The 21,343-nt window shown below is 47.3% G+C and overlaps 11 protein-coding genes across 11 annotated transcripts; 6 read left to right on the top strand and 5 right to left on the bottom strand.

Moving 5' to 3' along the window:
* Positions 1-332: 332 nt before the first annotated feature.
* Positions 333-1,393, bottom strand: ARB_00789 (uncharacterized protein; the record flags this gene model as incomplete). The annotated part of the gene is made up of 2 exons (XM_003012861.1): positions 333-1,029; positions 1,077-1,393. 2 exons carry the CDS (start codon positions 1,391-1,393, stop codon positions 333-335), a joined length of 1,014 nt encoding a protein of 337 aa, XP_003012907.1.
* Positions 1,394-1,689: 296 nt separating this feature from the next.
* Positions 1,690-2,642, bottom strand: ARB_00788 (uncharacterized protein; the record flags this gene model as incomplete). The annotated part of the gene is made up of 2 exons (XM_003012860.1): positions 1,690-2,198; positions 2,258-2,642. The coding sequence occupies 2 exons, from the start codon at positions 2,640-2,642 to the stop codon at positions 1,690-1,692; spliced, it is 894 nt and encodes a 297-aa protein (XP_003012906.1).
* Positions 2,643-3,556: 914 nt separating this feature from the next.
* Positions 3,557-5,904, top strand: ARB_00787 (HSP70 family protein; the record flags this gene model as incomplete). Its single annotated transcript, XM_003012859.1, has 9 exons — positions 3,557-3,689; positions 3,761-4,343; positions 4,427-4,548; positions 4,633-4,864; positions 4,917-5,019; positions 5,081-5,178; positions 5,235-5,433; positions 5,495-5,630; positions 5,687-5,904. The coding sequence occupies 9 exons, from the start codon at positions 3,557-3,559 to the stop codon at positions 5,902-5,904; spliced, it is 1,824 nt and encodes a 607-aa protein (XP_003012905.1).
* A 299-nt stretch (positions 5,905-6,203) lies between these two features.
* ARB_00786 (uncharacterized protein) lies at positions 6,204-6,786 on the bottom strand (the record flags this gene model as incomplete). The annotated part of the gene is made up of 2 exons (XM_003012858.1): positions 6,204-6,718; positions 6,771-6,786. The coding sequence occupies 2 exons, from the start codon at positions 6,784-6,786 to the stop codon at positions 6,204-6,206; spliced, it is 531 nt and encodes a 176-aa protein (XP_003012904.1).
* Positions 6,787-7,407: 621 nt separating this feature from the next.
* On the top strand, positions 7,408-9,229 carry ARB_00785 (uncharacterized protein; the record flags this gene model as incomplete). The annotated part of the gene is made up of 4 exons (XM_003012857.1): positions 7,408-7,525; positions 7,622-7,953; positions 8,009-8,266; positions 8,318-9,229. 4 exons carry the CDS (start codon positions 7,408-7,410, stop codon positions 9,227-9,229), a joined length of 1,620 nt encoding a protein of 539 aa, XP_003012903.1.
* Positions 9,230-10,022: 793 nt separating this feature from the next.
* On the top strand, positions 10,023-12,171 carry ARB_00784 (uncharacterized protein; the record flags this gene model as incomplete). The annotated part of the gene is made up of 4 exons (XM_003012856.1): positions 10,023-10,047; positions 10,108-10,521; positions 10,591-10,726; positions 10,791-12,171. 4 exons carry the CDS (start codon positions 10,023-10,025, stop codon positions 12,169-12,171), a joined length of 1,956 nt encoding a protein of 651 aa, XP_003012902.1.
* Positions 12,172-12,253: 82 nt separating this feature from the next.
* ARB_00783 (uncharacterized protein) lies at positions 12,254-13,003 on the bottom strand (the record flags this gene model as incomplete). The annotated part of the gene is made up of 1 exon (XM_003012855.1): positions 12,254-13,003. One exon carries the CDS (start codon positions 13,001-13,003, stop codon positions 12,254-12,256), a length of 750 nt encoding a protein of 249 aa, XP_003012901.1.
* A 381-nt stretch (positions 13,004-13,384) lies between these two features.
* On the bottom strand, positions 13,385-14,470 carry ARB_00782 (C6 transcription factor, putative; the record flags this gene model as incomplete). The annotated part of the gene is made up of 1 exon (XM_003012854.1): positions 13,385-14,470. The coding sequence occupies one exon, from the start codon at positions 14,468-14,470 to the stop codon at positions 13,385-13,387; it is 1,086 nt and encodes a 361-aa protein (XP_003012900.1).
* Positions 14,471-15,214: 744 nt separating this feature from the next.
* ARB_00781 (alpha/beta hydrolase, putative) lies at positions 15,215-16,601 on the top strand (the record flags this gene model as incomplete). The annotated part of the gene is made up of 2 exons (XM_003012853.1): positions 15,215-15,265; positions 15,327-16,601. 2 exons carry the CDS (start codon positions 15,215-15,217, stop codon positions 16,599-16,601), a joined length of 1,326 nt encoding a protein of 441 aa, XP_003012899.1.
* Positions 16,602-17,192: 591 nt separating this feature from the next.
* Positions 17,193-17,978, top strand: ARB_00780 (uncharacterized protein; the record flags this gene model as incomplete). The annotated part of the gene is made up of 1 exon (XM_003012852.1): positions 17,193-17,978. One exon carries the CDS (start codon positions 17,193-17,195, stop codon positions 17,976-17,978), a length of 786 nt encoding a protein of 261 aa, XP_003012898.1.
* Positions 17,979-19,314: 1,336 nt separating this feature from the next.
* ARB_00779 (signal transduction protein Syg1, putative) lies at positions 19,315-21,056 on the top strand (the record flags this gene model as incomplete). The annotated part of the gene is made up of 3 exons (XM_003012851.1): positions 19,315-19,328; positions 19,407-19,461; positions 19,536-21,056. 3 exons carry the CDS (start codon positions 19,315-19,317, stop codon positions 21,054-21,056), a joined length of 1,590 nt encoding a protein of 529 aa, XP_003012897.1.
* Between the last annotated feature and the right edge of the window lie 287 nt (positions 21,057-21,343).

Genomic DNA, 21,343 nt, shown 5'->3' with positions numbered 1-21,343 from the left:
ACCTATGAAAGTAACACGATACTGATCAGATATCGCATCCATAAAGAAGAGGGGGACTTATCCCGTAGAACGGTTCTGCTTCCTTCATAATTGGCTGCAGTAATTGCACTCTATACTTGAAATCTTCAACCCAGTCGAGTGTGAACAACGATAGTGCATCTAAGGGTATAATCGACAAATTGGAAACTCTAAGGAGTTATGCTTTTGTTGATTTCTGATATCTTTTGCCTTGGGGAAGTTACGATATTAGGCTGGCTCCGACTGTATTGAGTAGGGTATAATCACACAAGGTAGAGATCGAAGTTAACAATAAGAGGTAGGGCAATACTGAATCACTCGGTCCTTCGCCACTTCGTTTCATCCCCAGCCGTTCCGTTCTCGTTGTTTGAGGCACCAGCCTCATTCATTCCTTCATCGTCATCTTCACGCGGCCTTACAGTACCTGCTCCTGCACCCAAGGGAGCTTCCTCTCCACCCTTCCAGTTTCCATCTTCATCAAAATATTCGTGGGCGTTCTCTGCGGTAATCCAGCCACCGCTTCCAGGTAGAGCTGGGGGTAGGCCACCTGTGTTGTTTCCAGGGAAAATCAGACCATTTTGGAACAAGGCACTACCTTGGAGCTGTTGATGGAATTCCTCACCTTCATCCGCATCTTCGTATCTGTCTTCATCGTCCTGCTCGACAGGGTCAGGGTGGAGATTAGAACAGGCAGATACAGCCTCAAAGAGTGCCTCAATTTGGGACTGGGTCTTTTTATCTTCTTCTTCAGCTGACATTTCCTGGTCGGTAGGTTGGGTAGCGGGGTCCGAAAGAGGAATGATGGTGAGCGAAATGCTATCTTCATCTACATCCTCATCCATATTTTCATCTCCTCCACTCGTGATGGCCAATTGCATGTAAAGGCCTTGCACAGTATCATTATCGGAAGAACTCGGCAGGGGAAGCCGTTGGATCGCATGTAGAGATATTATCGGATACGGGATTGCGACACCACTGGACGTCTCCGTGGAAAATAACAATAGCTTTCTGCTAGAAGTCAGTATAATATTCTACGCACGAAGGAGCGAGAAACATACTCAGAAGTGACCCAGACACTGACACCCGGGAGAGATAGCTCTTTGGTATTCTCTGCTGCCTCATCGACTGTTGTACCTGCAGTGGCACCGCGTTCTCCCTGTGCTGTGCCATTCGATGAGCCCTCTGACGTCGTGGACCGCAGACTATTCAGAGCAGGGGAAGCTAATAAGTCACGCTCCAGAATAACCACTTTGCATCTCTCGCTGAAGTGGTGTAAAATTGGTGGTCCGGAGTAGAACGAGGCAGGAGTTCGCGACTGATGCTCTGCGAGAGGTACGAACGAGGAGGTATTTGGGGCTTCATGAAGGACTTCCATTATGGTAATCAGTTGAAGTTTGGTGTCGGCACTTTGCTTGCTTCAATGGCCAACTCAGACTGTGCTTGTTGTTTGTTTTGGAGGGTAATGGAGGCGTGCGAGGCGGCGTTGAGGGGAGCTTGGTGGAGCGAAAGTGAAAATGATAAGATCAAACTTTGTTTCAACGTCATCCCTTTGCTACTAGCTAACTAACTAGCTAACTAGTGAAATGCAGACTATTTATTGCTGAAAGAGAGGACTCGATGAAGGAGAGGACAAGATAACTTTGTAAAGCATTCAATAGCTATGAAAATAAACTAGTTATCTTTTTCATTGACAAGAACTATTGCAGGTGACCAAATCTTTCCCTTGTCGTAATTTTCTCCGTCCTCATTCCCAAACGCAACTACTGCTGGTTGAATGATAACTAAAATCTCTTTGCCATCTAATTTTTTCTCACCCTCGTCAAGCTGATGGAGGCGATGCGCAATCATTGATCGATCTGTATGGTGATAAGCCCTTGTATTGCCGGCGAACACAGAGTTGCAAGTCATATGAGCTCTGTGGCACCATAATGATAATGACAACTGCATTGCATGGGCAAAGATGTGATATAGATCATCCAGACATCCATCTTGAATGGCCCCAGGCTTAGGTACCTCTAGAAGCAGACCTATGGGCCCTTTAAGGAATAGTTTAGCCATTTCGGTACTGTAGCTTTCGACAACCCGTGGCGATGCCAATGATGATTCAGGCGAACCTGGCTGAAGTTTTGTTAAAAAGCGCAGCAGCTGGGAGCGCCATATGTGTGCTTCGGAAGGGGAAGCTGTGGAGAGATCAGTCCTACTCTGGGAATAATACGGGAGGGTGAGGGTATATAGCTACCATTTCCCATTGTCTGGTATAGGCCAAACATCGCGGAGTGAGAAACAGGTTCCGAATTTGTGTTAAAGCGTTGAAGCGCAAAAAAAGGGTTAGAGAACATCGGGTTGAAAATGGATGCGGCGAGCATCGCGTGGCCAATAAGAACAGGGAATCTTTTCTTCAGATGCGGAGCCATTTCCTTCAACAAGGAGTCGAATGTTGATCGTGCAATGCTGCCTTTGAGATGATCAATTATTGCACCCTTCTCGAGGTCCGCAAGGGGCCTCAGACGGCTGCTATCTTGGACTACATATTTTCTCACCCATGTCCTTAGTCTTTCTTCGAGTCTAGAGAACTCATTACGAATCTCTTCATCCCCTTTTGGAATCCACGAAGTAGCTTTCATCGAGCGAAGATTAGCTTCTTGAGCGACGCGGAGGTCATTCAATAATTGTTCCTCATTGCAGCGTATAGAAATTACTAACTGCATGAGTGAATCTATTTCTCTGTCAGTACCCCAATAAGAGGTGCCGTTGAACTTGATATCCTCAATCGAGTAAATAGTGACCTGGTACAGTTCTCCAAGAAAAGGCTGAGCTGACCTATTCGATTATCACGATCCTTGATCTCGCGCTTGAGATATTCGATCGTCGCTTGATGGTTACCAATCTCTTGGTCATGTTTATTCACTCGGCCTTCAAACTGAGATCTAAGTTGATGAAGCTGGGACATCATGGATCCTATCATATCCATTTCACTGACGACGGCAGCCTCCGCAGCGGGCTCTGATTCCTTTGGATGCCATAACCATTAGAATGAGATAAGCAGAGGCCAGTCTAGGGGACTAACATCCTCCAAACGCCTGGACACTGGCTCTGTCATTGAACCAAGGCTTGGGCTTGACTGGCGTTCCGATTCTGAGCTGCAGCTGTATTTGATGCGCTGTAAGATATTAGCAACTGTATAACTAACATGTAAGAAAACAGAGGAAATAAATGAGCATACACTTTCTGTCATCTCAACATCCCCAGCGTGGTAACTAGGCATTTCACGTGTAGATGCCTCCATATCGCAGGTTATACTGGAGTCAACGACCTAAGTACAAAACCTGAAAAGATGAAGAAAATTGATAGCAACTGAAGTAAGTCCCAGCTTAGATTAGGAAATCTTAGATAAATGGTGGGAAGTTCCATTAAAAATTTTCTTCACGAGCTAAACCAGGCTCCTAGAGGGACAAAGGAACCAAATATTTAGCTAAATAGAATTGAAGTCCTGGATATAAGCTCGTTCTTTTCTCCTGTTTGTCTTATCAAGACGCCCATGCAGGTAGACACCTGCAAATTTGCAGAAAGAAGAGCCAGAAAAATGGCACCCAGAACCCCCATGAAGCTCAATCAAGCGACATCGCGCCATAAGATTATAGTTGGAATTGATTATGGAACCACGTTTACAGGTAAAGAGGCCGTTATTGATTAGAAAAGTGAGCTGACGTATTTCAAGGAGCCAGTTATGTGAGTACGACAGGCAGTGATGCCAAAGATGTCATCATCATTGGAACGTGGCCTGGTCCATCAAGAGACTCTGAAACAGTCTTCAAGGCGCCTTCACGTATTGCATATCCCCTCGATAATCCAGCAAACGAAACCATTCGATGGGGGTTTCAAGTTGAACCTGGCATGACCACCTACTCTTGGACAAAGCTGCTATTGGACCGGAACATTGCACTTGGAGAGTTTGATGACCCAACCCTTGAAGGGGCTTCAAAAACGGGAATTTTGCAACTTCCTTTTGGCAAATCCGCAGTGAGTGTTGTAGTAGACTTCCTTAAAGAGGTCCGAGCCCACGTATTGAAAATGATTGAGAAGCATATCACGAAGGAGATGCTTGGAATCACTCCCATTGAATACTGGTTCACAGTGCCAGCGATCTGGTCGGACCAGGCAAAAGCGCAAACAAAAGCGGCGGCCCAACGTGCAGGCTTTGCCTACAACATTAAACGGCCTAATGACCAAATATTCATGGTCACCGAACCGGAGGCTGCGGCCATTGCAGCTTTGAATAAGACAGCCACAGATGGCCTCGGAGCTTCCTTCAAGGTTGGTCACAAGTATGTGTACATCCGAACGTTGACTAACTTTCACGTCAAGCCTGGTGATGGAGTTTTGGTGTGTGATTGCGGTGGCGGAACAGTGGTATGTCAACCTTCACAGTTGATATGGATACTATCTCACAGCCCACAAAGGATATTACGACGTATTTGATCAACAAAGTTGACCCAATTTTGTCTTTTGAAGAGCTTTGCACAGGAACCGGTGAGTACTGGATGTCATTATCTTAGCGGTTGAATCGGTTGCTCACCCTAACGGTAGGCGGCAAATGCGGGTCGACGGCGATAGACAGAAATTTGTACAGACTTATGTCTCGACGATTTGGAAAAGCCTTTGATATGCTTCCTGCTAAAAAGAAAGGTCCAGGAAGCGAATTTATGAGAAAATTCGAAATTGTCAAGAAGGACTTCGGGTTTAACATAGACGAAGACAAAATTTATGAGCTGCCGCTCAATATGAGGGCCAATAAAGTGAAGTCTGAATATTTTGACGATGAGGAACGCCTTGTCCTGCTTTCAAGGTAAGAAAGTACTCGAGATATAAGCGACAGTAGGAACTAACTGCCGGTTTAGCAATGATATTCGACAGCTATTTGACCCAGTCGTGGATCAGGTCATCGGGCTTGTTCGTAAGCAAATGGATGACGCCGAGGAAGCAGAAAGCGGTATAATTAATGTATGGAACCAATTTGATATCGATCTCCCCTGTTGTCTGTGTTTGAGCTAATGTGAATAAGCGAATAATCCTCGTCGGCGGGTTTGGTGATTCTGAGTACCTCCGGGAGAAAATGGAGAAGTCTTTCTTTGGCATCACAATCACTGTCCCAGATAATCCGTAAGTAGAACGCTCCCATTTAACCAATAACAGGCTAATAAGCTTCCATGCTGCAGACAAACTGCTATAGTTAAGGGAGCCGCACTTCGAGGGCTCTGGGGCCTTCAAGTAACAACAAAAAGATGCCGTCGCCACTATGGATTTGAATGGAGCATACCATTCCGCCGAGGTACCGACCATGAGAGAAATGCTCATATCGATGAATTCACAAGGAAAAAGATGGTGGGTGGGGTCATGAAATGGATGATTTCCAAGGTCGGTCACCCATGTTGACAAGATGGAAGATGTCTGGATAAGATTGGCTAACAAGAATTAGGGAGAAAAATATACGGAAAATCATACACACACCGTTGATTACACTCAGGTATATCATTCTGGAAGTTCGATGATAATTAGATTCGTGCTCTTTTCAAGCGATTCAAACGAAGCACCTGAACGGGTTGAACACACAAGTATGTATTAATCTTTCCCGCTTCACTTAGCACCTCTAATACCATTTATTATGTAGGTATCAAAAAGGTCGGCACAATCTGCGTGGACATCACAGACATTGACTTCAGCCTTTTTAAGAAGAAAGTAATCGACGGAGTGCTTTCATATCAAGTTGAATTCTCGGTGAAGGTCATATTCGGAGCTCAGGACGGTGTGTTGAAGTTTGAAACCACCTCACAGGGCAAAGTTGTTGGGAAGACAACCATCGACTTCACAAATACCAAGTACTATTGACATCTGAAGTTGGAATGACAAAGCATGGGTGGTTGCTGAAAACCAAGGCGAAGGTAATGGATAGGATGATAAACCAGAGTTTCCATGAGGCTCCGTTAGGCAGATATCTTAGAGCGAGACTGGGGGGAGTGAGGGTTCTCGTTGCAAAACAAGGCCATCTGGCTTTTGAGCAAAGAAGAGCCCAGTTGATGGAATGAAACTAGGCCTCCTCTACCTGAGATCCATTAGATAGATTAGATAGCCTGGTTAACATCTGGAAAATGCCAATAACCATGCCTCTCGCTGTTGCCGTAGAGATATCATTTCAGTCCCAGTCCGCCGAATGCACGGTCGAGTTCAACACCCTCACTTCTCGGTTCCATTGCCGGAGAAGTGTCTTTATTCGTCTGATCAGCAACCGGCCGGTCAAGCAGACTCTGATGTGCTTCGGTCGATGTCTGTCCTGACGCATGGGTGGGTTGTAGAAGCTTTTCCTCCCGGTCTAGCCATCCGGGAGCAACTCGACGCTTTTCAGCTAAATCTCGTTGCTTGATGGACTCTTCCCACTCCTTGATTGCGGCCTCTCCCTCTGACTGTCGCTTTTTCATGTGGTCCGCCAATGCCTGGCATGTTGCGAGGATATCGGCCGGGTGAGCGGCATGGCCACTCGACGAAACAACATACTTTGGTTTCTCTGAGCCGCTGGCATCGGCTGTGACAGAGGGTGGTAGAGAGGAAGGAATCGACTTGTATGTATATGGCAGAGTAGTCGCCGTAGGCAGAGAAATGAACGGCGAGACCGTCAGCGGAATCTGGGCCAGTATGGGATGAGGTTCTGGTCTACCGTTAGCAGCGTCCGCAAGGCTTAAAACCGCAATACCACTCACTCTCTGAATCAAACATCATGCCTAGCCCATTTATTTTCTGTCATTTACGATCCTGTTCTTGCTCCTGACCGCGATGACGTTGATGGTGGTGGTGCTGTCCCGGTTGCTCGTGAATGTGGGCGGGAGATAGAAGGTTGCAGCAAATAAGAGAGCCGCGAAAGCCGCATCCACCTTAGCGAGCGACTCTCCCAACGTCAAAACTTTCGAGAGACAGCCAGCGACTGCTCCTGGATATCTACATCACGGCCTGCAGCTTTGCACATCAACGACCAGCTCGCTCGATCGGACGCCTCGCTGCCCCCTAGCCAAGCGACCCTGGTCTTCACTAGTGCCCAACTATCTGAACTCGAAAAGCCACCCACGCTCGCCGTCTATCTCTACTTTCGTCGTCAGCCCTACTAACTATCATCGAACACGCGACCCCAACCTGGCTGCGGACATTAGCTACGACTCTTCACGATCTCGACCGCCTATGCTCCAGCTCTAGTATCGCCGAGAAGCCCATCGAAGAGCTGCGCCCCCTCGATAGCCCCGTGTCACGGTTGAGATTGACAGGCATATCGTACTGTACCCCTCCCAGGCCACTGAGAACTCGGGCTGCGCCACCATTCAACCCGCCAAACAAGAAGCAGCAAGCATGGAAGGGAAACTGGTGCAAGCGGTCACGGAGAAGAAGCCCGTCCCTGAGATTGACTTCACCCTCCATACTATGGAAGATGGCACGCAGGTATCCACACAGGAGCGTGTCTGCAAGGGTTAGTTGACAAGCCCCCCCTCTCTCCATTTCTACCTGCACACAGACATTTAGGGAGTATATTGCATTGCGCATTTTGCTGATGGTTCAATCACAGAGGTGCAAGCCCCGGCTTTCAACACACCTTCGAACGAACAATTTTGGTCCAGCGAAGATCCCACCAAGCCAGACCTGAAGTTCCTCAAGCAGCACTTCTTCCGTGAAGGTCGTCTCACGGAGGAGCAGGCACTATGGATCATCAATACTGGGGCATCAATCCTCAGGTCAGAGCCGAACTTGCTGGAGATGGATGCTCCCATTACAGTGTGTGGTGATGTTCACGGACAATACTATGATTTGATGAAGCTGTTCGAGGTGGGAGGAGACCCTTCGGAGACACGATATCTCTTCCTTGGAGACTACGTTGACCGAGGCTATTTCAGTATTGAGGTTAGTGAAATGATGGATGTGACAGTTTGAGAGACTTTACTGATAATTCCCATAGTGTGTTCTGTACCTATGGACTCTAAAAATTTGGTACCCCAACAGTCTTTGGTTGCTACGTGGAAACCACGAATGTCGCCATCTCACAGATTACTTTACCTTCAAGCTGGAGTGCAAACACAAGTACTCCGAGAGAGTCTACGATGCCTGCACAGATTCATTCTGCGCCTTGCCTCTGGCTGCAATTATGAACAAACAGTTCCTCTGTATCCATGGTGGCTTGAGTCCTGAGCTGCATACATTGGAGGATTTGAAAACAGTAGGTGTTTCATGTATTAATCCCTTCTACGAATGCTCACAATTGCTATAGATTGACCGTTTCCGGGAGCCACCAACCTATGGGCTGATGTGCGATATTCTTTGGGCCGACCCTCTGGAAGACTTTGGTCAAGAGAAAACGGGTGAACACTTCATCCACAACAATGTCCGAGGATGTTCATATTTCTTTTCCTATCATGCTGCTTGCGCATTTCTAGAGAAGAATAACCTTCTATCCATCATTCGAGCCCACGAGGCTCAAGATGCCGGGTACAGAATGTACCGCAAGACCCGAACGACCGGATTCCCAAGTGTTATGACCATCTTTAGTGCGCCCAATTACCTTGATGTCTACAACAACAAGGCTGCGGTCCTCAAGTATGAAAACAACGTCATGAACATCCGCCAGTTTAACTGCTCACCACATCCTTACTGGCTCCCCAACTTCATGGACGTCTTTACCTGGTCACTACCGTTCGTTGGAGAGAAAATTACGGATATGCTCATTGCCATTCTTAACACTTGCTCTAAGGAAGAACTCGAGGAAGAGACTCCCCTGTCAGCATCCGAAGCTCCACCCTCGCCAACTCTTCCATCAACAGACCCCGAAAGTACCGAGTTCAAACGACGTGCCATCAAAAACAAAATCCTTGCTATCGGTCGTCTATCCCGTGTATTCCAAGTTCTCCGAGAAGAGTCCGAGCGGGTTACTGAGCTTAAAACTGCTACTGGCGGACGTTTGCCAGCAGGAACGCTCATGCTTGGCGCCGAAGGTATTAAGCAAGCTATCCACAACTTTGAGGACGCTCGAAAGGTCGATTTGCAGAACGAACGACTACCACCGACCCATGAAGAAGTCACTAAGCGTGCCGAAGAGGATCGACGACAAGCGCTGGAACGTGCTGCCCAAGAGGCGGCTAACGACACGCATCTAACAAACGTAGCCCGAAGAATCAGCATGTAAGTTGCACCGCTTTGTTTTTCCCTTTCAACACTTGTCCGCCCAAGCTAATATCTTTCACCTAGGTCATCTGGATCTGGTCGACCCCGAAAGCGAGAACCGTCATCTTGATGCCCCATTTTTATCCCATCCACCCATCCCTTGACATTCATCCCATCATTATGACTTCCAGCTTAACGTATCCCCTGCCCAGAACTCGACAAATCTGAATCCTTTTGCTCTTTTATTTTAACTGTTTTTTTGAATTGATTGAATGACTCCCCGGTGATGATACCAAGACCTTAATTCCACTAGGAGAAATGCAAAAGCTGCATATCCTGTATGAATCTTGAATACGTTTTTCACGAACAAAAAGGAATTGATAAATTCCGTTTCCCCTTAACGTCAACCGGCCTGGCCTCCTGGTGTCTGCCGTCAATCACATTCCTGACCCTTGACGTATTGTACTGGGGAGGAAATCGGAATAAAAAGGAAGAGAGAAAATATCAATAATAATATTTGCTTGCAACGAGGAATAAACGGCTGGATTGATTTGGGGTTTCTTTTGCTCTGATAGCTACAAGGCTTAGCAGTACTGGAATCAGGCGGCCCATTCTTTTCGCAAACAAGTTGTCAGTGATAGCAGTATAGTAAGATTTAGGGCTCCACCGTCTATGGATATAAAAACTATCGATCACCATTGTATTTGTATGATAGTTATTCCCCCTATAGCTACAATTTACACCCTTTTAGTACTTTTATACCCTAGTGTCCAGGATGGTATGCTATACAGCGTATTTACCCAATGTATCACAGAATGGCCGCCAAGAAGCTTGATTATGGTGCGTAAAAATGGCTTAGTCATCTAATATATTACCGTCCCTGTATTGAACGAACACAAGCTTGTTTTTGCTGCATCGACAACTTTGCGAAGAAGAGCGCGAGAGACATCACTGACAACCCGCAGCTCACCTGCGCACCAACCCCAATGCCTGGGAAATATCATGTCTCCCTCATCCAGAGGACGCCGCTCCTAGCCAGGCGGCTATTCTTTTGCCCATCATGCTCGCAGATACGCCACCTCTCCTTCAGTAGTGGGCCAGCTCCCACGGCCAGATCAACGATCAAGCACTCAGCCTCGACTCTTTCGGGTTCATCGATTGTCAGTGCTACCAAAAATATTCCTGAGAGGTTCCAGGAGCTATATAAAGCTTTAGAGGAGCTTAAAAATACTCCTGGTAACCATGTGGATTTGGGCAGATTAGAATTGGCGCAAAGAGGCATTGAGACGGAGAACCCATTGATACGAATTGCAGGTGCGTGAGCATATTCCATCGGCTTTGGTAACTGCTCTTCTTTGCACTTATTAAATGTTACTTTCGCAGTGTTCGGTTTGGGCGGTACCCAGACTTCCGCAAGGCTTGTACGGCTACTACTTGCTGACCCGCTGGGCCCAAAAGAAGCATGGGAAGACCAGCTTGACTCTCGTGCTAATAATGACTCTGGCAGTTTCCTTATAAGGTCAGTACTTTGCTTGTCTGCTAGGCATGAGAGGGGGCTAATTCTCAGCAATTGTTTAATATAGATACGGAGATAAATATGAGGTATCGCCAGGAAACAGCCTTCTGCCAACAGTCTCGATACCATCCAACTTGCTTCGGAAAGCAAATCTAGAAATCCTAATGTCACCATTAGGTACAAATATCATCTCGTTAAAAGAGCCAATTGCGAACTCCCTACAGATTGCAACAATATCCATTCCATCCACAGACGGGAGCCCTGCCACACATATCCAATACCCAGTACATCGATCAATAATATGCGGTGACGGGATCGATGGCCTGTTTACGTTTGCCAAATTAACTGGGAGGACAGATACAGGTGAACTCGGTCCAGTAAAGGCAGTATTCCAGGCACCGTTGAGCAAGAGTCCAGAGAACGGTAATGGATACGTTTCATTTATTGATATTGACCGTGCTGAAGTGGCGTTGGATAAGTTCCGTGAGTCAGCCCAAAATGCAACGGCTTACCAGGAAGGATGGGACGGAAGCAGGATTCAACCAATTATCGACTGGCTCGCGGCGGCTCCCACGGATCAAACTGTGTCTCCTGACATCCGGCATCTGCTCGATTCCGTGTTGAATGAGGCAGATACAAAAATCAAGCAGCACGAAAAGAAAACATTGGCCGATGTGCAAGCGAGTTCTGTTCCCGAAGAGGTACGAGAATCATTGAATGCCATGATCTCGGGATGGGCGGAAAGGGCTCATGAGGAGCTTCGGACTTCGTTAGACGAAGCTTTCAGGTGCAAGAGCTGGCAAAGTTTAGTATGGTGGAAATTGTTCTGGAGAGTTGATGATGTTCCCATGATATGTTCCAGTCTGTTGCAAAAACAGTGGCTCACTCAGGCTGAGAAGGAGGCTCTATGGATTGGCGGACGATTCCAGCAAGCCCGATTGTTGGAAGACGATTCTTCTGTGGGTAAAGAAATATGCACTCCGTCTACGGAAGATGCATCACCCGAATCTCCACGCAGTGCTCCTGTGTTCACTCCATGGCGGACACAAATAACGGAAAGCCGAAACAAGCTCACAGCATCCACTATCATGCCACTACATTCTCTCGCACAGAGTCTAGTCATGTTCAGCTTGTCAACTACTGGGTTGACTTCAGCACTATCCGCTCTGACATATTTCTCCACCACCACTACTTCCCTTAGCGAGGCTGGAACCTTTGCTGCAGTGGGTTTAATTTACTCGGTTTGGAGACAACAGAAAAAGTGGGACTTAGCCCGCAGGACCTGGGAAACAGACATTCGTGAAGAAGGCCGAAAAGCGTTGAGGTATACGGAAGATTCCATGAGAATAGTAATACGTGACGGAAACAGACCAGCGATGCCGCCTACAGAAACTGAAGTTAAGGAAAGCATAAAGAGGGCCAGAAATGCCTTATCAAATGTATTATAGATAAAAAAAGGGTTTTGTTCTTCTGTAATTATACCCCCTTTACTGCATGGATTTGTGTTTAATAGGCATTACCCTCCCATGTCTAAGTAAGCTCCACGCTTCCTTCAGGCACCCCGCTGGTGCTACGTAGCCGTCTAGCGAAGAACTGCATGATGGGCATCATTTCGTCCCTATTTCGAGGCATGGTATCTTCCTTCTTGCTTCTCCAGCAGACCACGTCCACGTATTCAAACTCCTCCTTTGTCCGACGAACACCTACATCCGTCACAGCGCTCTGCGCACCATGACCACCCAAGACTAGCACTGGACTAGGCGATTTATTTTGCCTGCTTCCTCTTTCCTTGATAGCTGAAAGAGGCAACACTCCGCCGATTGCAACGGTACCACCAAGCTCTCCCCGGCCAGTTTCTGATAGATGGAATTCCAACGCTGCGCTCAGCGCAACACTCGCCCCCTGTGCAAACCCGAAAAGTAATATCTCGCGAGCCTTGTACCCGAGCTTGTCTATCAATGTTGACCGTATGATATCTGCGGCTATCATGCGGGTAGCCCTAGTAAAGCCAGGGTCTTGATCTAATGAGTCCGCTTCAAAAACAATGTCGTCACCCCAGTGAAAACCGGGAAGGTCGAACGGCAGTGGAACAGGGCCCTGGACAACTACACAGCTTGTCTCGGGTAGATGGAGAGCCGATGCAAAGCTAGTGAAAGGCGCAGGCGTATCGCCTAGTCCATGGAGGATGATGAGAACATTTGTTGATCGCGGTGAGTCCGGTGGGGTGACGGTGACGGATACAGAAGATGGGAAGTCGCTTTCTTTAGGGATATCAGGCATATTTAATTGCTTTAATGATTAGCTGCGGGTAGGAATTGACGTTTTAGACATTGATATCCAAGCGGTGCAGAGAACGAGGAGTTGAAATTATTTATTTTCTTCATCAAACGATCGAAGGCTGATGTCACAAGTGGTCCGTAGTTAAGTTAACTCACTAGTTAACTAGTTAAGCTTTATGAGTTGAGTTTAAATTGAGGGTTCATATTTATTTACAAAGTCAATCCGCTATCACTTTTAACAGTCTAAATATGTACTCAAAAGGTATGTCCTATATATACTTATCTAGCAAAGGATATGTTAAGTAATCATCGCACAGCTCAGCCCATATCCTGAAAAGCGAGATACTCAACTGGATATAGAGGGATAAGGGAGTATCTTCCTTCATCGTTTGCAAGTGAACCCATTCTCGACGATATAAAGGGGGAACCCCATTAGACCTTGCCAGAAGGGTGGAAGGTGCGCAGCTATCGCCCGGACTTCCCGAGCCCCAGTGTTGCCGACAAACCAATAGGTATCCAAGAACACAATCAGCGCAAAAAAGTGAGCCAGGATAACAAGGGCCCGTGGACGACCCTCTGCTACAAGATCGATGAAGCGAGGATCCACGATAAAGGGGAAAACAACAATTCGCCGTCGTATCGGGCCGGGGGGTCCATCGTAGTTGTGAAGTATCCGGAATATACTGCCGAGATATCCCATGGCTCCCTCGTACGCAACCCTGACACCATCATCCCAGAAAGCCGGGTCATCGTTGTCATCAGGATCCTTGCTTCGAGCAGTCAAGATATGTTCAAAGCTTGGTCGAGGATCAGGAAATTCGTGCTGGGCATTATCCTCGTCCAATGTTAGTGGGGTTGATCTGATTAGCTTGGCTGTGCAGGTGGAGGGATCATCCCCAATAGCTTCCATGGCGGTTTGAAAGAACTTCGCATTGCTGCTAGTTATGCGAAGCCACTCTATGGGAGGCGCATAAGGTTCCAGAATCCGTTCTGAGAGCATCACGAAGGCTACAAGACGCATCAGATGAGTGGTAAGCATAATCACATCGGCCTTCTCCTTTGAAAAGGAAATAAGCTCTTTATGATGATGTTTGAATGCAAGCTGTAGATAACGATGGTGATGCTCCAGCATAGAGGATTCGGAGATATTGGACGGTAGTTTTCTTGTTTGATGAAGACTGGTGACTGCATAGATACTGTACAGCAGTCCGTCCGACTGGAAGGCCATGCGCGGGAGAGCATCAACAAAGACCTCATAAGATGTCTCCGGGTCGAACGCAATTGTCGGCCCAGTTTCAGTGATATAAAGATGCATCAATTTGAGCTCCAGGATCCGCCGGTCTTTCGTTTCTGCGGGCTCACCCGCTTCCATAGATTCATCTTTAGGAAGGCGGTCATAGATACAGGGCTCCTCAACACGCTCGCAGTTGCGGCATACCGGCTTGGTTTCATCACACTTGCTAGTCATTAGTAACTGATTGTAAATGCACCCTGTACGGAGTACCTCCAGGGACAATTGACCCTGGTAGTCCTTATATGTGCTGCTGCACTCACCTTGATTCTCTTTGTCCGGCATCTCTGGCAACCGACCCGGGACTTTCTGTGAAACTGCTTCACCCCCTTCCGGCGCCCAGAGGCCTGCTGCTGACGCTGCTGCTCGTTTATAAACGAGATTATTGGGGGTACCTCCGTCATGCTGAATGCATCTGCCTGCTCATCTCAACAAATGGCGGTCCTTCGTTCCGCTTTTGGTTAAACGAGCCTGAAGGATCGGTTACTAATTCCCTCGCGGCTCTGCCCGCGGTCTAGCCGAAATAGGTTAGGTCGTCACGGAGCTTAACATCTTCCGGAATAAAGTTAAGGCTGGATTATATAATGAACGCAAAACATTGGGCTCGCGACGCTTACTTCTTTGGGACGCAACTTCTGCGCCATCCAGCCTTCCTGCTGGATCCCGCCAAAAATCCTCCCTTCTATTGAGGCTGTATAATGGAGCCAGGACTGAACTATACTCATCTTTGGTTACCGGACTATAACTGTCTCGCAACTGATTCCAATTCAGGACACCGAAGCCATGACGCATATCTCATTCAAGATGTCTATAAAATTCGAGGTTAACTCCTCTGGATGTATACCATTTCTCGAAAATACATAGCCCAGCTACAATAGAGCAACTTGAACACAATATCCCCAACTATATCCCCTTACGACAATGAAGTTGTCGCGCCTTGCATCCCTAATTGGCGTAGTTAGTCTTTGCTCGGTAAGTTCCCTGAGCGTGTGAAGTATCTATTGTTCCTAGCTTCTAATATTTTTCGGGGTAGGCCTCTCCATTGGGCATTGAGAAGAGAGATGACACATCAATATCAGCAATTCAACTTAGCTCAGACAAGTCATTTCACTACGAATTGCTGCGTGACCTATCTCTGGTGCCATATGAAGGTTCCGACGTCAATGAAGTTCTCATTGCGGCCCGTGAAATCAAACCCGGAGACTTCGAAAGCTATTACACTGCATTCAATAAACTTGCCACTCGCGTTCATCAGCAGGCCAAAGCCATAAACGTTACCGACCATCCAATCTCCGCTCGCAATACCTTCTTCAAAGCAGCAACCTATTATCGTTCTGCTGACTTCTTTTTGCGGGGAAACTGGGCCGACTCCCGAGTTTATTCTCTTTGGGATAAACACTTGGAAGCATTCAATGCAGCAATTTCCTTACTTCCTGTCCCAGGGCAGAGGGTAAGTCTGCATGCCAAGGGCGACGACCTCAACTCAAACTTCACAATACCAATTATATTTTTCGGCTGTGGCTTGCCTGGCCCGCGACCGACAATCATAATGGGAAATGGTTTCGATGGCGCGCAGGAGGAAATGTATCATGTTCTGGGCAAGGCAGCCCTTGACCGAGGAATCAACGTTATCACTTACGAGGGGCCCGGCCAGCCCACTGTTCGCCGAGAACAGAAGCTCGGTTTCATCCCTCAGTGGGAGAAAGTTGTTACTCCTGTGGTCGACTATGCCATCACGCGCCCTGAAGTCCAAGCCGATGCTATTGGTCTCATGGGCCTTTCATTCGGCGGGTTTCTTGCACCTCGCGCTGCAGCGGTTGAGCACCGTATCGCTGCTGTCCTTGCTTTGGATGGCATTTATGACTTCGGCGAGTCCAATCTGAAGCCTTTACCACCAAAGTTGAAGGAACTATTCAAATCTGGGCCCGAGAACGCGAAACTTTTCGATTCCATCTTGGCAGAGGGTCTAGCAGAACCGTCAACTGACACATTCACCAAATGGGCTGTTCAGCAAGGTTTGTGGTCGTTTAACACCGAATCACCCTTCGAATGGCTCTCACAGACCCAAAAATACAATATGGATGGCTTTGCACAGAACATTACTGCGCCGGTTTTCGTGGGTGATGCGCAGAACGATCAATTTTTCCCTGACCAGGCAAAAGTACTGGCCGACAAGATTGGTAGCAAGCTTGCTACTTATCACGAGTTCAGCACCGCTGATGGAGCCGGCGAACATTGTTCTGTTGGTGCAAGTGTTTTGGCGAATCAAGTGGTCCTGGATTGGTTTGAAGACGTTTTGCAGCATTGAGTCGAGTGATGAGCAGGGATACTTTTCAGCAGAAATTTTTCGTCCTACTCTTAAATAGAGATTTTACTACTAAATAGTTTTATAGAATTGTAAATGCCACGGGGTACCGTATAATATAGTTTAGATATAAACTTGTGCTATAACTAATGCCGCCCAATTCCTCAATGCCACCGTATCCACCTGCCTAACCACACAAGAGTAAACCCAGAGTATTACTCTCTGTTTCATCTACGTATCCTAAGGTACGTCTCTATCTTGTTTACTCGCGTCTTATATCTCGCTTTGTCTCACCTTAATACTCTTTCTTATATAAAATAACTGCTCCCTAACCCAACCCTAATACCTCTAATCCTTTAAGGCCTAAAACTTACTCTACCCAAGCAATTCAGCCATTTTGTATATCAGTGGGCGGCATCTGAGCAACTAAGCCTTTAACGAAGGCTCGCTTTTACATTTACGTCTGTTCTCGAAACCTTTGGCCATCGTCGTCTTCACGACTATAGGCAGCCCTGATATAGAGCCTGTCCACAGCGGACTGTTATAGCAACCATGGGGTGCCCTTGCCCCTCAATACGAGCTTGCATATTTGATATGGATGGACTACTGATTAACTCGGAGGACAAAATAACCTCGTCTATAAATCAACTCCTCGAAAAGCACGGAAGACCACCCTTTACTAGATCAATTCGAGCCAGACTAATGGGTGTCCCCGGTTCCACAAATAGTGATATGTTCCATGACTGGGCCAAATTGCCCATATCTCGCGAGGAATGGGCCCTCGAATCGGCTAAACAAATGCGACTATATTTCTCAAATTGCATGCCAATGCCGGGTGCAGAGCAGCTTGTATACAACCTTAGTCGTGCGCATAGTGCAGCATCCGGCGAGAGAATAAAGCTGGCATTAGCAACTGGTGCGAAACGACAAAGCTACGAAGTCAAGACCTCAAGACCAGAAACAAAGCGATTGATCGATCTCTTCCCAACTAAACATCGAATTTTGGGAGACGATTCGCGGATACCGAAGGGCCGGGGAAAGCCAGCTCCTGATATATACTTAGTCGCGTTACAGGCACTAAACTCGGCAGTGAGTTTCGGCGAGAGGGTCATATTACCCAGCGAATGTTTGGTCTTCGAGGATAGCTTGGTTGGGGTCGAGGCCGCTAGACGGGCTGGGATGAGAGTTGTTTGGGTGCCGCACCCGGATCTCTTTGCTGAGTATCGAGACCAGCAAAAAGACTCTCTCATTACTAGCACTGGAGACTTCCAGACAGGAGATGAATGGCAACCTGGAGAGATGCCTAATGACTGGGGGGAAACAATTCAGACGTTGGAGCATTTTGATTATGAGAGATATGCCATCGATTTGTCGGTTTGAGTATTCATGTCCCTGTTTGACATACACTTTTTTCTGTATACGGTGTTCTGACCGAATTTAGATATGCAGAGATATCCGTTTGTCAGGAGTTAAATCCCATTCGATTGTTGATTCGTATTGTATAGTTTTTGGCATGTTCATGTTAATTTGCAGACAAGAAGTTGTAAATAGAGACTGACCTGGCTCGTTTGACTTCCACCTCATGATCGTGTTCCGCCCGATGCGAATTTGATATCAACAAACTGACTGCCAAGGCTGATAAATGACACTGTCGCGTTGTACAGAGTACATCGATAGTAGATGTGACAGGGGAAGTAGCACCTCGTATTTAGCTAAAAGCGTTAGAAGTCGATAACTGCAGAAGGTCGTCAGTTGTGTAACAAGTATGGCGGACGTTGGCGTGTCCTCGGGATGCCGGCATCGAAATAAGGGTGTGAGAAAAGGGACGACATGGGCCTTGCACGATAACTAGTTATCGCTAGTTAGTGAGTTAGTTACACGTTTCGAGAAGGAATAATAAGAGCTCTTCTCGTGGTGGCTGCAATGACAGCGTTAGCTGCAGGTTAGAGGGTCTGGGCTTTGATTGGAGCGTGAGCAGTCACACGACTCATGAGCTTCTGGCAAATAGACAGCTGTCGTTGTACGGAAAACAGTAGTCCAGGAACAAGATACGGGGTCTCTTTTCGTGGCAAACAAATGTCCGTCCAATTGCTGGCTGCAGAGGATGATTCCACGAAGATCCTTTCAGCATCAACAAGAGGATAAGGTTTGTTTCCCTTCGTCCCTCCCAGGGCATCCCGCGAGCCACATTGTGCGCTTTCTCCTCTTCCGCACAAGGAGGACAAGGCGTTTGTTAGTAGGACCAATCATCCCAGCTAGGGGGTTTCGTCTGCTTGCTCCCGCATCCTTCCCGCCGGCCAAACAGCAGCCACAGAGTCAACTTATCCGCATCCATCCCGCCTGTGTTGTGGTCGCCGTCACAGCATCATTCCTTTTCTTCAGCTCGTCGCTCGTTTCATACCTCTCTTCTGGCATCTGTTTCGTTGTTCGTCAACTTGCTGTCACAGCGAGCGAGAGCAAAAAGAAACGACGACGTCGAAAGAGGCTGAAATTGCTTCTTTTTTGCCTTTGCTGAGTCATCAGACACGTGCGTCTTTGCCGAAGCCGGTTTGTACTTTTGTGGTCGAGGCGCAAAGATGGAAAGACTTATATATCAAAAGACACCGCCGAGGCAGACCTGGAGCATCTCGCGACAGTGATTTATGGCAAGAATTGTTCATTTTACAGTCTCTTCAGCAGCAGTTGGCGATGAATTTACACAGGCACACACTAGAGAATGAAGTTTGCAAAGTAAGTCCCACGCTAAGGAGGAACTTGGCTCCTGGTTACCTTCGAGAGAGGAGTAAGCTGACCACCATCCATCTGTAGGGACCTTGAACGGGAACTGGTTCCTGAATGGCGGGCGAAGTATTTGAACTACAAGGCAAGTTGGAAGGCCAAGCAATGCCACCCAATGCAGATCCCCGAGCTGACCTGTAGAGTTGGGATGATCTATAGGGTGGGAAGAAGAAGGTCAAAGCCATCGCAAGAGCTCTCCGACATGTCGAACAGGCATCATGGACTCCCGGGCGGCGGAGGTTCAGCCAAATTAGCGCTACACGCCGTGACTCGATCCAATTCCCGTTGACGCCTAATGAAATACCTGGACTTAGCAGTGTAACGCAGGGTCATGCAGGTAATTGGGCGAACCAAGCCGCACCGGAACGGTCACCGCTTCGAACTCCAGCATCTCGATTCGACCAGACTGAAGGATATGGAAGCATTGTGCCACCACGACCGAGCCACACAGTTTCTCCCTCTTTAGTTCCTTCCTCACTTCAGCTTCCTGATCCCGCAATTGATCCAGATGACAACTATTTTACGCCCCGGAATGAATCATCTACTCTGCACAACGATGGGCTTCTGGCACCCTATTCAAACAAGCAAAAGAATCTTCGCCCTGGACAAAATACACAATCCGGGCGCGGATCATTACGCAAGCAAATAAGAGATCGGCGACCTACAATTGGCACCCCTGGCCCAAGGCCTTCGTTTATCCACCGAATGTTCTCATCTAGCCCAGAATATGAGAATTCTAAAACCCAGGCACCCGCACAGGAGCAAGCTCTTGCCGAACTGAAAACTAAGGAGGCCGAATTTTTTGCTTTCATGGACAAAGAGCTGTCAAAGATCGAAACCTTCTATAAGTTAAAAGAAGATGAATCGACTAAGAGGCTGCAATTACTCAGGGATCAACTACATGTCATGCGGGACTTACGCCTTGAAGAAATCAGGCTGAAGAAAAACCAATCAAAATCTGAATCTGGAGAGGCCACGAATGGCATCAAAGGCCCTGCTGGCCAGACCGCTGCCACCTGGACTAGACCTTTGGCCCGTGGTAGAGGCTCCCATATCGGGAAGACAACCAAGGCAATGGCACAATTATCAACACCTAGCGGTCCAGTACCACGGGCAATGCCGGACGAGCAGAGAGATTTTGTCACCCGCAAAGAATACCAAAGTGTACCTTATACCTCTGCAAAGAGGAAACTAAAGCTTGCCCTTTTAGAATTCTATCGCGGCTTAGAACTGCTTAAATCATATGCTGATTTAAACAGAAAGGCATTTCGAAAGATGAATAAAAAGTATGACAAGGTTGCATACGCCCGCCCCACTGGGAGGTATATGACTGAAAAGGTCAATAAGGCATGGTTTGTACAGAGTGACATTGTTGAGAATCACTTAGTTGCAGTTGAAGATTTGTATGCCCGTTATTTTGAACGAGGGAACCGCAAAGCTGCCACTCATAAACTGCGTGGCAAAGCAGGGATTCCAACGGACTACTCCCCAAATTCGTTCCGAAATGGGCTAATGCTAGCCGGGGGACTCGTATTTGGTGCGCAGGGCCTTGCCTATGCAATTGGTCACTTGTTCAGCGATGAAATCGACGTCAAGACAGAAACCAGTTATCTTCTTCAGGTACAGAAAACAGATACCTCTACTACGATGGGAGACCTTTCTAACATTTTTTTTCTCTAGATATACGGCGGATACTTCCTTATCCTTGTTCATTTCTTTCTCTTTTGTTTGGACTGTAGAATTTGGACTCTGTCCAAAATCAACTATATTTTCGTTTTTGAATATGACACCCGCCACGTTTTAGACTGGCGTCAACTTTCAGAGGTAGGTGATCCTAGTGGTCATGCTTCAGCTCTGGCTACCTTGCTAACGTGTAGTTATTTAGCTACCATGCCTGTTTAGCCTCCTCTTGGGGCTATGCATGTGGCTAAACTTCCGCTGGATAAACTCGTTTTATATATATTGGC

This window comes from Trichophyton benhamiae (genome assembly GCF_000151125.1).
Source record: "Trichophyton benhamiae CBS 112371 chromosome Unknown contix00201_1.exp, whole genome shotgun sequence".
NCBI lineage: Eukaryota > Fungi > Ascomycota > Eurotiomycetes > Onygenales > Arthrodermataceae > Trichophyton > Trichophyton benhamiae.
Note: the sequence above shows the minus strand (reverse complement) of the source record. Positions and strands in the feature narration are given on the sequence as shown.